This window comes from Urocampus carinirostris, chromosome 1 (genome assembly GCF_059441175.1).
Source record: "Urocampus carinirostris isolate Australia breed hairy pipefish chromosome 1, RoL_Ucar_1.0, whole genome shotgun sequence".
In the NCBI taxonomy this organism is placed as follows: domain Eukaryota; kingdom Metazoa; phylum Chordata; class Actinopteri; order Syngnathiformes; family Syngnathidae; genus Urocampus; species Urocampus carinirostris.
In genome coordinates this window covers 48,614,324-48,631,486 of record NC_142349.1, presented here as the reverse complement: position 1 = coordinate 48,631,486, position 17,163 = coordinate 48,614,324, and the positions used below count along the sequence as shown (strand labels likewise).

General features: G+C 39.6%; 1 protein-coding gene across 1 annotated transcript in view; it reads left to right on the top strand.

Annotated features, from left to right (window-relative positions):
- usp43b (ubiquitin specific peptidase 43b) overlaps positions 1 to 17,163 on the top strand; it is a 73,757-nt gene that overhangs the window by 30,645 nt on the left and 25,949 nt on the right. Inside the window, exons 4-6 of the mRNA XM_088343220.1 lie at positions 3,190 to 3,282; positions 11,332 to 11,467; positions 14,965 to 15,109. Coding sequence (XP_088199346.1) covers positions 3,190 to 3,282; positions 11,332 to 11,467; positions 14,965 to 15,109 — 374 coding nt within the window. The remainder of the gene's footprint in view (positions 1 to 3,189; positions 3,283 to 11,331; positions 11,468 to 14,964; positions 15,110 to 17,163) is intronic.

Genomic DNA, 17,163 nt, shown 5'->3' with positions numbered 1-17,163 from the left:
AAACAAAGGTGTATGTAGTGTCGTAGTCCAGTGAAAATGAAAAGTAGAGTCTTTGGAAAGAAAAAGGGAAAAAGTCTTTAAGATCTGTGGCCAACATAAAATGGAAAAAAAGAAGAATGGAGTCGTCAATGTTTTGCCTGGCTTATTTGCCCTACAACAAAAAATTCTAGTTATTGCAGTCTCACCAAGTGCTCTGTAAATATCACTAAAGAGAAGCCATCAAATCAGTCCACAATAACCTCTATCCTCGATTTGTGTGCAGCTCTCGGGCCGCTATAAATTTTGTCCCTGAAAACAACTCCCCACCTCACAGAGCTTAGCTTTGTTCCTTTCACAGTACTAAAAACAAAGAATCAAATGCCATTCTGGCCTCTTTATCTAATGATCAATACAATATATGTGAGGTCATTCGAATGCTGTTTTTCATGTTGGACAGACAATTCCATGCTTTCCATTTTAACTGTTTTTTTTTTCTTTTAGAACTTGTTTTTTTCTTCTTGTGAGTACTGTAAGACTGCCTCATTAGTGGACGTTCAGACATTGCACAGTGCACTTCATTAATTAGGTTTAACATGATCAAAATTCAGCCATGGATTTGAATCTGAAGTCTATATCTTGCTATCTATTTAGATCTTTTCTTTGTTACTGCCAAGGTTTTGTTGTTGCGAAGTGTAATTGCACTACTTTCCGTTGCATGGCTGTCATTACTATTCTTTTAAAAAAGAAAATCGTTGCACTTTTGTCATTACTTAAGCCAGTCTCTTAATTTGTAAATAGGGTTAGGGTTAAAGTTAGGGTTGTTTGCTTATTTATCCTGACAGACTTTTGTCTTATTTTTGTCTTTATTACATCTTTACCCTGGAGGGCCATGTCTAATCTTGTTGCATACAATGTTTCACAATGTTGATATAAATGACAATAAAGATTTTTTTAAATAGACTTGCGGTTCTAAAAATGGGTTAAGTGAGTACGAGGCATTTTCAAATGAATTGAAGAGGAGCATTAAATTAAAATAATTTCAAATGCAATCAAAATATATTTATCTAGCACTTTTCAGAAACAAATGTACTCAAAGTGCTGTATGTGACATCTAATGTACAATCAGGATAATCCCACACTTTCTCAATCCCCAACATCCTGAAATTTCAAATACATAAACACACACTTTGATTATTTGAAAATAACAACAATGATAAATCACAATGGCAAATCACAAACTGACCATGATAGGTCAGGAAACTGAGAGAGACTCATCCAAATTGATAAGGGTGGACACAGGAAGTAGTTTAATGCCCTGCTCTCATCAAACAGATAATCAGACCCTACATCCCCAAAATAGGTTAATTTTGTTATAATATCAAACATTGGGTTGTTCAAAATAGTCCTGTCATCAAAGTCTATAAATTGGGTGCTTTTAAATCTGCTGGATTACCCACATATCACCCACCAATTTAAATGTTTGAATGACTTATTATTGTTCAGGAAAGTCTGAAATGATTTACAATTTACAAATAGCATTAGCTTTAAAAAAAGAAATAGTAGGATTTTGAGATAATGTCTAAACGCACCGGAAGCCAATGAAGCGAGGCCAGGATTAGGGTAGAGTGTTCCCCTCCCACGGACAACTGCAAAGTGACGGGCAGCATAATTTTTGTTCAACCCTAGACGCTTTAGGGAGGACTGGCTGACTTAATGATAAAGTGAAGTAATCTTTTGGAGATGCAGCAGAGGAATCGATTAGATAAATAAGTGTAACACAAAGTCATAGTATAGTTATTGTCATGGATCAAAACACACTCGTCTGTAATTTCCAGATACTGTTATGATGGGTGCAGATGATCCAAACGCGGACACAAGGGTCAAGTTGAGAGTTTTAATGGGGTCAAGGGAAATAAGAAAAAGCGTTCTGCAGAGGAAGATGAGGATATAACAGGGAACAAAAATATAGTCCAAGAAATCAAGACTGAAGGAATACGAACATCTTACACAAGCAGGTGTCATGGGTTCAGAAACATGGCATATACAGGCAGAAACGTCAACAATCCGTCGCTAGGGAATTGTCCGTGCGGTTATTGTATGCGGATGGTTTAATGAGCGCCAGGTGCACTTAATCAGTTAATAGTCCATTGGCGCCTTCTGGATGGGGCTGGCATGCTCTCAAATACTTTATTTCAAAAGGCAAAAATTGTTTGGCAAGAGCAAAAACAAAATTCTCATTGCATGATGTGAACTGAAACAAAATAAGACTGCCATCATTTCCTCCCTTTCATTTGGATGTTAATCTGTAGTGCAATTAAAAAGAAATAAGTGGCTCGTTGGCTGAAAAACAATATAAAATACCTAAATGCTATGGGTTTTTTTAGAAGTGAAATGCTGATGTAAGTTAAGATACAATTTCTGTTATAATATAGTAGGGATCCGTGCTTAATTTTGAGTAAATTTGGAGCTGTTTTCTGTTACACATACAAATTTTTTTCCAAATAAATAAACATCCAGTTCTACAGAGCACGTACTCTCAAACTCACACATTTGTCTGTTACAAAAGAATTCACCAGTTTATCTGAAGATGCCAAAATAATGTTCAACTAAAATTAGCTTAGCGTTATACGGCTGTAATCATTCTATGTCTGTTATACTTTCGAAAAAAGAAATGCTCAGCTTAGAATATTCACAGCATTTCAGTATTTTAACCGAAGCGAGCTCTTGCAGACCGATCATTTGACGTTACCTAGCTTCAGCACATTGCCTTAAAGTACTCCCACTGTGGCTTTACAGAGCATTAGCAGCAACGTTGTGTGATGCAACATTATAGGAAGCTTGTCTTTTTCATTCTGAAAATTATAATAGAAGTCCGTATGTGTTTCATTTGGATGATATCTGATTTCCGTTGTGCAGTGGTTAGGACATTCGCCTAACACGCGAAAGATCCCTGGTTCGAGACCGGGTGGAATCATTTGTTGTCCTGGAGAAGGATGGGCGCCATTAGGCTATACTTGCCCAATACACACCACAGGAAATGGTTCCCCTACGACCCTTGTGGTCAAGGGATACACCAACCCAACCGCGTCCACTCACCCACCCCATTTTGCTCAATTGTAAATAGTAAAGAGGGGCAAGATTATTTTAAGGGTACAGCAAAAGTCTGGATGCTAAAATGCTGATGATAAGTGTGTCTTCTGTTTTACACAGATCTTCACTGACATGCCCTCATTGTTTGAAACAGAGCAACACCTTTGACCCTTTTCTTTGCATCTCTCTTCCAATTCCTCTTCGTCAGACTAGGTGAGTAACTCTAAATTTCTTTTCGTGAGCAGCTTCTCTGTAAATCCACCAAAATCAGTTATTTAATTATTCTTTAATACTCGTTGGTGACGATTTCAACAAAGGGAATGTTATGTTGGAAGCAGACATGGGGACTTGAGACTTAGTGACTTGGACTCGAGTCGACTCGAGTCGCTGTTTTTATGACTTGTGACTTGACTTGGACTTGGCAATCTAAGACTCGGGACTTGACTTGTGACTTGACTTGCCCAAGAAAAAAATACTTGGGACTTACTTGGGACTTGAAGGTGAAGACTTGAGACTTACTTGAGACTTGCACATGTGTGACTTGGTCCCATGTCTGGTTGGAAGTAATTGAATCCAGTTGCCTTTCTGGCCTGGTATGCAAATACAAACAGAAGGTTCTGTTTTATACAGCATCCTCAAAAGATTCATTTGAAAAAGCCACTTTGTCAGCTAATGACATCCACACTAAGATGCTTGCATAGCTGCAAATAGGCTGATGCAAGCATTTCGTTTAACAGACTGTTGTGCTTTTCAAAGACGTCAACCTAAACAAAAGTACATTACAGAATGGCAGTAGACACTAAAGGTGCTTTGGGATAACCATTAGCTGCTACTACAGCTGCTTCCGATGTTTTTTTTGTGTTTTCCAGTGAGCAATTTTAAGGTCAGCGATATATTGCATAATCCTTAAGATTTTAAATCATGAGTGATACTGGAAGGAAATGTAAGATTAAAACACGCATGTAAGTCTTACCCTCAAGGTAATCGAGAGAAGATTATGTGGTAGGTGAAGAAAATCATTTCAGATTTTATCTGAGTTTTTACCGGCAGGCAGTACCGGAGAAATGTGATATCTTCTACTAGTTCTATTTAGAAGTCCAGCAGCAGCTACAGTACCTCTCAAGCTAATGTTCAATGGAGTAATGGATGCATAAATGGATAGATAGCTGCAAAAAAAGGCAGTTGTCATGATTAAGGCCGGGTTCAAAATACTGACATATATTATCAATATTACTAAAAACGAAATGGCATCAATGTCCTACTAATGAGAAATTGATACAATTACTTTCACTTGCGCTAGATATTATAAACCGCTACAATAGCTATTATATACCGCAAATTGCATCAACCTCAAGCCACTTTTTTTCTTAGTGCCGTAAGGGATAGTCAAGTCAAGTCAAGTCATTTTTATTTGTATAGCCCTAAATCACGAAGAGTCTCAAAGGGCTTCACAGATTGTTACACTATATTACACAAACTATTTTCAACCGACAAGAGGAGTAGGTTATTCGTATGCAATGGAGTAGAAGTGAGTTTTAAGTTTAGATTTAAACATTTCCACTGAGGTTGCAGATCGAATCTCAGGGGGAAGAGCATTCCACAGCACCGGTGCCCGGATGGAGAACGCTCTCGAACCAGCAGAAGACTTCTTTGCTCTCGGGATCATCAGAAGACCAGCACTCTCAGATCGTAGGCTTCGGCCCGGGACATAGTGGCAGATCAGATCTGAAAGATAAGAGGGAGCAAGTCCATGTATGATTTTGTACAATACTAAGAGAACTTTGAAGTCACATCTTTGGCTAACTGGGAGCCAATGCAGGTTAGCCAAAATCGGTGTTATGTGATCGTACTTTTTTGTCCTGGTTAAGAGCCTCGCTGCGGCATTTTGTACTAGCTGAAGAGACTTGATTCTGGACTTCGGGAGACCGGAGAGTAGTGCATTGCAGTAATCGAGACGGGAGGTAACAAATGCATGAATTATTGTTTCCGCATCAGACTGAGACAGTATTGAACGGATTTTAGCAATGTTGCGAAGATGGAAGAAGGCAGTTCTAGTAATTTGTTTTACATGCATCTCAAAGGATAGTTCAGGGTCAAATATGACACCTAAATTTTTAACTGAGTCACTCTGTGTGATGTGACATTTGTCAATGTTCACAGCAGTTTTTGAGAATAAGTCCCGGCATTTAGAAGGACCAATGACTAACATTTCAGTCTTTTCAGAGTTAAGACGCAAGAAGTTGAGTGACATCCACTCTTTTATCTCAGTGAGACAGGCCTCCAAATTTCCACAGTTTAGTGTGGAAGATTCCTCCAACGGAAGATATAGTTGAGTGTCGTCTGCATAGCAATGGAAGCTGATATTGTACTTGCGAATAATATCACCTAACGGAAGCATGTAAATGTTGAAAAGTAGGGGGCCGAGCACTGAACCCTGCGGAACACCGCAGGTAACATTAAAGGGCTCAGATGTCGTTTCACCATATTTAACACAGTGTGTCCTATCTGAGAGGTAGGATTTGAACCACGAGAGGACAGCTCCTGAGAGACCAATCCATTTTTCCAACCGTTCTAGTAGGATATTGTGGCGCACTGTGTCAAAAGCAGCACTAAGATCCAGCAGCAGCAAAAGTGATGAAGCGCCAGAATCCATTGACATTAGGAGATCATTTGTTACCTTGATCAGAGCTGTCTCAGTAGAGTGGTTAGCCCTGAATCCTGATTGCATGGATTCAAAAAGGTTATTCTCCGATATGAAAGCATTCAGCTGCTGTGCCACTACTCTTTCGAGTACTTTAGAGAGGAAAGGTAGGTTTGACACAGGTCTGTAATTACTTAATATTTCTGGATCAAGGTTGGGTCGTTTCAGTGTGGGTTTAATAACGGCGGACTTAAAAGCTGCTGGAACTACACCTGAGGAGAGTGATGTATTTATAATATTTAGAACTGAAGGCCCAAGGACGCTAAAAAGACTTTTAATAAGTGAACCTGGGAGCGGGTCGAACTGGCAAGTTGTCGGTTTGGCCGCATTCACCACTTGTTTGAGATCATCAAGTGACAGTTCACTAAAACCGGCCATTTTCCCAGGGCAGCCACCCTGTCGTGCATCTGTAAATTTCAGTCCTTTAATACGTGTGGTACTAACAATATCTTTTGCAATTTCTTCCTGTATGCATTGAATCTTCTTAGTGAAGAAGACCATTAAGTCCTGAGCAGAGTGTGTCGAACTGTCTGCGATAGGCTGTTGCCTTGTAAGCGATGCTACAGTGTCAAAAAGGGCTTTGGGGTTGTTCTTTTGAGACGCAATCACCTTCGAAAGGTAGGCCGATTTTGCAGAGGCAAGGGCCGCTTTATACTTTAACAAGCTGTCACACCAGGTTTGATGGAAAACCTCAAGCTTGGTAGCGCGCCATTTTCTCTCCCATTTCCTGCATTCTTTTTTAAGGGTTCTAGTTTCATCAGTAAACCAAGGTGTGCGTCTTTTAGGACGTGATTTTAGTTTTATGGGCGCTATTGAATCCAGCACACTAGTCAGGGTGGTATTGAACTCATTCATGAGTGAGTCAATCGAGCCATTGTATTTAGGAAAGGACGCAACTGCTCCAGGAAGGAGTTCAAAGAGCTCAGAAACTGTGCCAGTGCTTATATTGCGTCCGCTAGATCCCTCAGCTTTATTAACTCTACATTTAGTTAGCACCTCAAATGTCACTAAATAATGATCAGAGATAACAGTAGTACACGGTAGCACCATAATGTTTGAGGTTAAAACTCCTCGAGTCAGAATCAAGTCTAGCGTGTTCCCATTTTTATGGGTTGGCAAGTCAACCAGTTGAGTAAAACCAAATGCATCAATTAGAGAACTAAACGCAATAGTAAGTGAACTGTGTGGGGAGTTCATATGAATGTTAAAGTCTCCCATAATTATAATTTTGTCTGCATAGGTTACTAGTTCAGACAAAAGTTCAGCAAATTCGTCTAAGAAAGTTGTGTATGGCCCAGGTGCACGATACCTACAGACGTATACCACCAAGTCAGTATGAAAAACTGAGGACGACTCTGAACGAGATGGAAGAGAAAGGAATTATTCAGAAGTCGACTAGCGACTATGCATCTGCGCTTGTTCTCATATGGAAGCGGAATGGAGAACTAAGGGTATGTACTGATTTCAGAAGGCTTAATGCAAGAACCATAAAAGATGCCTACCCACTACCGCATCAAGCTGATGCTTTGGCCGCACTTGGGGGAAATGCCTTTTTCTCCACAATGGATCTGACGTCAGGCTACTACAATGTCCCCTTGCACCCTGACGACAAAAAGTACACGGCATTCTCCTCACCATTCGGCCTTCACGAGTACAACCGGCTCCCTCAGGGACTTTGCAACAGCCCAGCAACATTTATGAGGATGATGATGTCAATATTTGGTGATCAGAATTTCATGAGCCTATTATGTTACCTCGACGATCTGATGGTGTTTGCCCCCACAGAGGAAGTTGCACTCCAACGCCTGCAGATGGTGTTTACTCGCCTTAAGGAACACAACCTCAAGCTCGCACCCAAAAAGTGTTTTTTCCTCAGACGGACTGTGAAATTTCTTGGGCATGTCATCAGTGAGGATGGAATTCGGACTGACCCCGAGAAAGTGAGAGCGATAAATGACGTACAAGTCGCTGATCTAATGGAGTCGGATGGCAAGACGCCATGCCCTAGTAAAATCAGATCTTTTCTAGGCATGGTGATGTATTTCCAAAGCTTCATTGAAGCATGTTCTGCGAAGGCAAAACCTCTGTTCAGGCTCACATCTGAATCTGGTGACAAGCATAAGCGCAAGAGAGACCGCAAGAAAGGTCAAGTGAAGCTGACGCCTGCAGATTGGTCCGATGCATGCCAGAACGCCTTTGAAACACTGAAGCACGACCTCGTGACAGGTGTCACTCTGGCGCACCCAGATTTTGATACGCCGTTTATTCTGGCTGTCGACGCATCCTTTGATGGGATTGGAGCAGTCCTGTCACAGCTGCCACCTGGTGGAAAAGTAGCCAGACCAGTCGCCTTTGCAAGTAAGACGCTCTCTCGCTCCCAGCTCAACTACCCTGCACACAGGCTCGAATTTCTTGCCTTGAAATGGGCGGTATGTGATAAATTCAGCCATTGGTTGAAAGGAAGACACTTTACCACGTGGACCGACAATAACCCACTTACATACATTTTGACCAAACCAAGACTTGATGCGTGTGAACAGCGGTGGGTAGCGAAGCTAGCTGCATACAATTTTGACCTGAAGTACATTCCCGGCCCAAAGAACATCGTAGCCGACGCTCTGAGCCGTGAGCCATTTGTACGGTCATGTGTGGGTCATCGCCTTGTTACCGAGCCCTATACTTCGCTCTTGGACCAAGTCAACAGGGTGAACAACAGTACTGTGCAAGAGGTGTTCAGAGTATCCAACAATTGTCACGCTGTTGTAGACGAGAGTGCTGGGACATCAGACGAGTCAGTAAAAAGGGCAATTCCATCAGGCTCCAATGGTTCTGTGACATCAGAAGAGGTTGCTGCTGTCTTCAGTGCTCAGTCCACTGGTGGCGTGGGTCAAGTGATGGGAACAGACGCCAACTTCAATCTTCTGCAGAAGGGAGATCAGTCAACGGCACTCCCACAGAGTCAGCTTGTTGGTTTACAAGAACAGGACAACACAATAAGCAGGACCATGTACTTTGTGCATAGACACAAGAGACCTACCAGGCGTGAGAGAGCTGTCGAGTCGCCTAGTGTGATGAAACTACTGAAGCATTGGAGCAGACTCACCATACAGAATGGCATGCTCTACAAAATAAGGAAAGATCCTCACATGGCCAAGAAAATCTTCCAGTTTGTGGTGCCTGATTCATTGAAACAGAAAGTCCTTCAAGGTTTACATGACTCAGCAGGTCACCAAGGCCAGAACCGTACTTTGTCTCTGGTGAGGCAACGATTCTTCTGGAATGGCTTGGAACGTGATGTTGTGAATTATGTCAAATCCTGTCAGCGCTGTGTAGTAGGGAAAACACCGGAACCACACAACCGTGCACCACTCGTGAACATAGTCACCTCTGAGCCTATGGAGTTGGTCTGTATAGACTTTTGGACTGCTGAGCAAGAGAACAAGTCTGTAGATGTCCTGGTCGTAAATTAGCTCCCTGATCAGAGTGGATACGCCGTGGGAAACCATAGACAAGGAAGAAATCCTGCCACAGACGGCGAGCAACTTGTTTGGCGGTTTGATTTCTGCAAGGGAAGGCGTGCGCCATCTTGGAGAAATGATCAGTTACGACCAGGACATCTACAGACTTGTTCTCTTGCTCAGCAGTCCAAAAGTCTATACAGACCAACTCCATAGGCTCAGAGGTGACTATGTTCTTGAGTGGTGCACGGTTGTGTGGTTCCGGTGTTTTCCCTACTACACAGCGCTGACAGGATTTGACATAATTCACAACATCACGTTCCATGCCATTCCAGAAGAATCGTTGCCTCACCAGAGACAAAGTACGGTTCTGGCCTTGGTGACCTGCTGAGTCATGTAAACCTTGAAGGACTTTCTGTTTCAATGAATCAGGCACCACAAACTGGAAGATTTTCTTGGCCATGTGAGGATCTTTCCTTATTTTGTAGAGCATGCCATTCTGTATGGTGAGTCTGCTCCAATGCTTCAGTAGTTTCATCACACTAGGCGACTCGACAGCTCTCTCACGCCTGGTAGGTCTCTTGTGTCTATGCACAAAGTACATGGTCCTGCTTATTGTGTTGTCCTGTTCTTGTAAACCAACAAGCTGACTCTGTGGGAGTGCCGTTGACTGATCTCCCTTCTGCAGAAGATTGAAGTTGGCGTCTGTTCCCATCACTTGACCCACGCCATCATCAGACGTTTAAAAAACACAAGCGTTGAGCAAAAGCCAGGCACAAATGCAGTCATCCCTCTCATATTTAGTTTCTTTTGTCTTTTATTAGCATGTTTGGTATTGGAGTAATCCAAAAGTAATTGAAAGTAATCAAGTTAGTTACCCTATACGTATGTATATGTGAATATGTATATTTGTGTATATGTATATATATATATATATATACATATATATATATATATATATATATATATATATATATATATATATATATATATATATATATATATATATATATATATATATATATATATATGTGTGTGTGTGTGTGTATGTGTATATATGTACATATGTGTATATATGTACATATGTGTATATATGTACATATGTGTATGTGTATATATGTGTGTGTGTGTACTTTGCGGTTCCACGTTCGCGGGTTCAGAGCTTCGCGGGTCTAAAAAAATAATAAAAAAGAAAATTAATAAAAAAAAAAAAATATATATATATATATATATATATATCGTATCATATATATATATATATATATATATATATATATATATATATATATATATATATTTATTTATTTTAAATTATTTTTTATTTTTTATTTTTTTTTAATTATTTTTTATTTTTTTTAAGCATTTTTGAAGGGGCGTCGCTACTTTGTGGTTCCACGTTCGCGGGTTCAGAGCTTTGCAGGTCTAAAAAATAATAATTAATAAATAAAATAATTGTTGGAAAAAAAAACTTTTTATTTTTTAAGCATTTTTGAAGGGGTGTCGCTACTTCGCGGATTTTCACTTTTCGTGGGTGGTTTTGGTCCCCATTAACCGATTGAATGGAGGGGATTACCGAGGGATTACTGTATATATAAAAGCAATATAAGTCTTTCACTTTGACAAAATGATAGTGGTAAACGCACAAAGAAAAAAACAGTATTTGTTAGGTATTACTTGTATTTCTATCTAAGTCTTATCATTCATTCCACACTTTAACACAAACACAAGTAAAATTGAGTCTTCATGGCCATGCTCTTCAATGGTCAGTTCTTCGAAGCAGGTGCACTTTACAGATATGTTAAGAGCGAGTACTACTCAGTATGTTGTCAGCTTGAAAAGCTGCATGCAAGGGGTGGCAGCCTCTGGAAAGGTCAGACACAAGGGCTCTATGCTTTTAAAAATGCAATAGGTTCCATTATTTGGCAGTCATAAAACTTAACTTCTAATGATTCATTATTAATGTTAAAATGCATTGGTTTATTTATGAAAGTTCTTTTGTCCCCTCCTAGCCATTGCACCGTCTGCTCAAACTCTGAAGAGGACCAAGACTAAATCCAGTTTCCACTAGCCCTCGCTCACCCTCACTGTGTATCTCTTTGACAGGCCCGTGTGTGTGACCTTGGTGTTTAGCACTAAAGGTCAGCGGTACTTGCGAGTTGGTCTTGCCGTGCCTCTGTTCGGCTCTGTTGCCTTCTTGAGAAGAATGGTGGCAGATCAAGGCAACGTTTCCCCGGATCAGGTAAACAAGCATAATTGTGTGAACTTAGAATATTGACAGTGCTGCACTTTAAAACTTGAGCATACAATTTTGAGTTCCTGATTGATTGATTTATTATTTTAGATTTTTGGGGGGATTGGTGTAGTCTAGAGCCTTTACCTAACCGATGGCTTGCAAGCTAGATATGGCTTTACTCATGAGTACATTTGGGTCCGAGATAAAATTCTGGTTATACAAAACTCTTCTATAGTGTTCCAATTCTCATGAGATGTTGCGTCTCGATTGGTGCGTGCATAGCCGACGTAACACTAATCGTATATTGGTTCGGTTCAATGTATAATGGGCACAGTCCCAACTACAGTTTACAGTCAAGGCATCACACCTACAGACTTTTTTTTTGGCTATTGCTAAGGAATCCTTAAAATGGGAGCCCATTAATCAATATACTATGATAAAAACGTGCATTTAAAAAAAATACTTGTTGCTTGAGAAATGTGCGTTTATTTTACATAGCAGGAGCTAATTGTCAGCCATCTTGCTGCTCAGGGTAGCAAAAAAACTCAAAAAGTTGGTCAAGAAAATGGGAGGTAAATTCTGCATTTTGGTCACTTTGGGTCTCTATAGTTTTTATTCTTCCTTGCACTCCTTTTTGGTTGCACTACACAATACAGCAACATCTAGTGGTCAAATAATACACCGCTAATGTAAGTAAAGCCCATGCAAATAATGGCTTCATTTTTACTTTTTCACATTAATTATTTATAATTCAACCTTAATTCCAAATGTTTGTTTGATCTTATATTGTGTAGCAAATTAAAAAACATTTGAGAACAAGAGAATGCTTTTAATCCAAAGTTTTTGTGGAAAACCTGATTTGGTCCAGTTTCACCCCGACCCTAGCTCCAGAGCAGTGCTAGGAATTTATAGACGGAACTATTTCAAGGCAGTGGAGTATTTCCAACGCTGCATTGTTCACATTTTTGTTTTGTTTTCATATTTTTATTTTTTATCCAGCGTGTTTCATCATATTTAAGCTCATCCTGTTCGCTATTAAGGAAAAAAGAGTTTTAAAAATGCTATAAATTTATGACCCAATTTTCCACCCGTCAAAATGATGGACGCCCTGAAAATTTTTCCCATCAACCCATAAACAAATCCGTCAATGCTGGAAAATTTTCGGTCAATGTGACCCTTGCAGACAAAGAATTATTAAAGTTGGTTAGCACATTTGCCTAACACGCGAAAGGTCGCCAGTTCAAGACCAGGTGCGAACATATGTTGGCCTGGAGCGTGAGGGCCACCGGCTGTATTTACCCGAGATACACCACAGAAAATGGTGCCCCTACAACCCATGTGGTTAAGGGATCCAACCAACTAACCAATCAAATGTTTATACGGTCTTGTTTAACTAAGATTCTGTCACAAAACATGGGCTTTCATTTTTCATCATAAATAACCTTTCCTGCTCCCAAGTCCTCACAAATAAAAAGTGAGATTTTGGGTTTGCTTCGGCCTCTGTCCTGCCAAACATCTTAATTGGTTGGGCTCAGGCTGAGTCAGGCTTTAATACATACAGTTTGGGTTGGGCTGAATTTTGTTTTTTAGGCCTGATCTTACCTCTACTGACAATATATATATATATATATATATATATATATATATATATATATATATATATATATATATATATATATATATATATATATATATATATATATATATATATATATATATATATATAGTGGAACATCGGTTCTCGACCATAATCCGTTCCAGAACCCTGTTCGAAAACAGATTTGTTCAATCACCGAAATCGTTTTTCCCATTAAAAGTAATGTAAAATCGTTTTAATCCGTTCCAACACCCTGAATGTTTACCATGAACGTAAACATGAAGCTAACCCATGCTAATCGTACGTTCGCGTTACATGAACGTGTAAAAATAAAAAAAAGGATTATGAATAGGATTTCTTACCTTTGTGGTGGACGGTGGGGAGAGAAAAATCATCAAAAGTTTTTCAACCTCTTCCAAAACTTGCGGCAGTTGCTTGCTTATAGCGCTAACTTCCTCAGCCGCATCACTCGATTTCACAGCCTCCTTATTCTTTACTATCGTACTGATAGTAGATTTAGCCATGCTGTATTCACTCGCAAGATCAGAAATTCGTACACCTCTTTCATATTTCGCTATTATGTCTTTCTTAAAGGCAATAGTTTTACGGAAAACTTGTCTTTTTTCACCTGTCCTGCTTGCACCGACCTTCGGAGGAGGCATAATTAGGGGCTAAAACTCTCAGCATCGCACCCTAGCGTACCGGCGTTCGAACTCCGATTTTTTTGACCGAACAGTTATGCAAGAATTTCTCGAAATTTTTGGTCGAACACAGATTTGTCCGAACTGGAAAAGATAGATAAAACTGTAGTGATATGTAAAAAGGCAAGATTTGCAATACGAGTAGTTGGGCTCCAGCAACATGAGTTTCGTACACAAAAAGCAGATTGAGATTCATTATACGATACAGTGTTCAATAAGTTATTCATTTGCTACTGTTCGGTCCTAAACAATGCATTTTTACTTTTATTTTATTAAAGGGGTCTACAGTTATGATTACTGTTATTTAATGAAACTCAAAACAAGCTACTTTAAGGCGCACCTAAAAATCCAAATTTGGTCAGAAATTTAAAAGTGAGACCTTATAACCTGGTGTTCCTTATATGCTGCAGAATACGGCAGATAATATTGGAAATCAATACAGACATGATAGGTATGTGTTACCATACAAGGTTTAATCATAAAACTTTTTGAGCGTCGATTAATTAAATCTATAAACATCACTTAACTAAATTGCAAACCACTGTACCAGGAGTCAAATCCAAATAGTGGTGGTGAGAGTACCGACACTTTTACCACTAGATCACCAGTGGTACAAAGTCATCCAACAATGCATTAGACATTGTCTTATTTTCACACAATTTTTACACACCATGCCAGGAACACTCATTTGCATAGTGCATTCTGATAGGTAAAACGGTCTTTGCATTTTTATTTGGGTGTCCATATTTTCCCTTTGGATCGATCGATCAATCGTCAATCAATACGTTTGGAGTATTGCTTCCTCCATGATGAATACTAGAAAAAAAGGGGTTATTTCGGACTATTTCTGATGGTTGATAATCACTCCAACCCAATGGTTGGTCTGGTCACCAGCAAATCCAATGTATAAAATAAATAAATATAATTTCAAGCAATAGAAAGACCGCTACTCAGGTTCGAACCCCATTGCATACAATGTTATGCAATTTTTGTCAGAGGCATATAAAAATGCATTACATTAATGCATTAATATGTACCCTTACACACAGAAGCTCTTACTGTAGTCTCAATTTCATGCGCTTTATAGTCCGGTGTGTTTTATGTATAAAAAATATATGACAAAAGACTATTTTTTCGGAGTGTGACTAATCTGGTGTGCCTTATCATTTTCAAACATTTTTGCTGGTATATGTCTTTTTCAATAGGTTATCCTGACTGAAGTTTACTCCACCGGTTTTCAACGCTCCTTCTTTGATGAAGACGATCTAAGCAGTATAGCAGAAAACAATGTCATTTACGCTTTCCAGGCTCCGCCCCTCTACATCAGAGGGGGCTCCGCACGGGCTTCAGGTAGCTTTACATTTGGGAAATCCAGTTCAAGGTTCTCATTCTTTTATGAAAACCCATATGCAATTTAATGTTTATTGTTGTTTGTTACCATTTTTGTCCTTCAAAGTTTAAGAACACTCTCTGTGTTGTTGTTTTTTTCCTTAATTAAACCAACAGGGAGTCCACCTTACTGCAAGGGTCCTAGAGGAACACATTAAAAAATATATTATATCACATAAAATGGAATTATGCTCACACAACCTCTCCTTATAAGCCCTCTTGGAATATATGCTCTATGTTTTCAATGTTGACTAGCAGTGTACATTTAACACCAGGGGGTCTCAAATGTGCAGCCCTGGGGCCAATTTCGGCCCACGGAATGATAGTTTGAGGGCCCCCACCATAATAAGAAGTTTTGTATTATCTATAAATTTTGGCCACTGTTTGGCTTCCAGTCTCGTTCCAAACATCTTTTAAAGGTGAAATTTGTCATGCTAGGGTGAATATTGTGTAGAAAACATCTTAGGTATTCCTTAGAACAGACATTTTGAGCCAGGTTTTCCCTCTGCTCCAGCATCTGAGCGTTAAAATGTTGTAATGCATGAATAAGCCCAAACACTAATAAACCAAGGCTTATATAATGACTGGACCAACAATGGATTTACTTCCAGTATCAGTTCTGTAGAGTGTAGTATGTGTGTGTGTGGAGAGCAGACTCTTTCAGAAAAAGTGGTATCTAAAAATAGTTTGAATGGGTTTAGTCTGCATTCTCCTGGTAGGATGTGGCTTGAAAATAGCCTGAGTGGAAAGAAGCAAATTCACATACTTGGAATTTTGTTAAATTTTCCCCCATGAGTCTCAAGCATTGACTTAACCAGCAGTGGTGAATGTTTATTAGATGCCCTGTCAACTGTAAAATTGTTAAAAACAACAGTCTAAAAGAATGAAAGGAGACAAGAAGCAGACTTGATGAAAGCTTGCAGCGTTTGACAGCAAGCCATAAAAGATTTGATTTAATGAGGAAGGAGTGGCGGCTCTCCTTGGCGGCTGCGGCCCCATGTTACTCTCAGCGGGACAAACCAGGAGGTGACCTCAGCATTTCAGTCTTTCGTGAACATGTTTCACTGGGCTTTTAAAAGGAGATTTCCTTTATGCATCATCCCTAGAGCTGTCAAAGGTCACTTCTCGAACATATTGTCCTCCATGATTTCAAGTGAGTTTTATCACCAGCTTGATTAGAGCAAAATTACAAAATTATAAGCCGTGCATTCTCATTAAAATTTGAATTCCCTGGGACAAGACATCGCACTCAGCATATTCATGTTCAAGAATGTGTAGACTTTGATGAGTTTTGAATAGGTCTTGCCCTTCTTGAGGCATTGAGATTAATGCGCCTGGCACACCCCAATTATTTCTATGAGAGGAAGGACGTGCTAACGGAGTTGGTTGCTACTCTGCAACGATTTCACTCATCACTGTCAGTGGCAGTGATAAATCGTGTCAGGAGAATCACAAATGAATACAGCATTGTGGTTTGCAGAAGAATACCTTTGGCTGATCAATTACCGTATTTTCCGCACTATAAGACGCACCGGGTTATAGGGCGCACCCCGAAAAAATAGTTTTTGCTCCTATATTTTCCATACATAAGGCACACCGGATTATAAGGCGCTACAATGGGAACGTTGACAAAACAGTCAGGTAGTTCAGTCAAACTTATTACCCCCTTAACATTCCGAAAGCTTGCAAAGAAGCAAATACGTGTCTCAGGCATGTACGGAAACAGTGTCTGTACAATGTCACTCAAAGTTCCAAATATCATTCGGAAGGTTAAAGTCTTGGGATTCAAGAAATGCCAACCATTCCTTAGTTTCTATTTTCTTTTTCGCTCGCAACTTTACTGTGCATATGACAATAAACACTTGGAATTGAGTTTAATTTAAAAATAGATATCACAGAAACATCGAGATCAGTCTGAAACAAGATACTGGGTAAATATATAGCCGGAGTAGCTTACCGAAGTCGTTGTGTTCTTATATCCGTGAGTGTAGTAAATCCAGGTGAGTAAAATATTT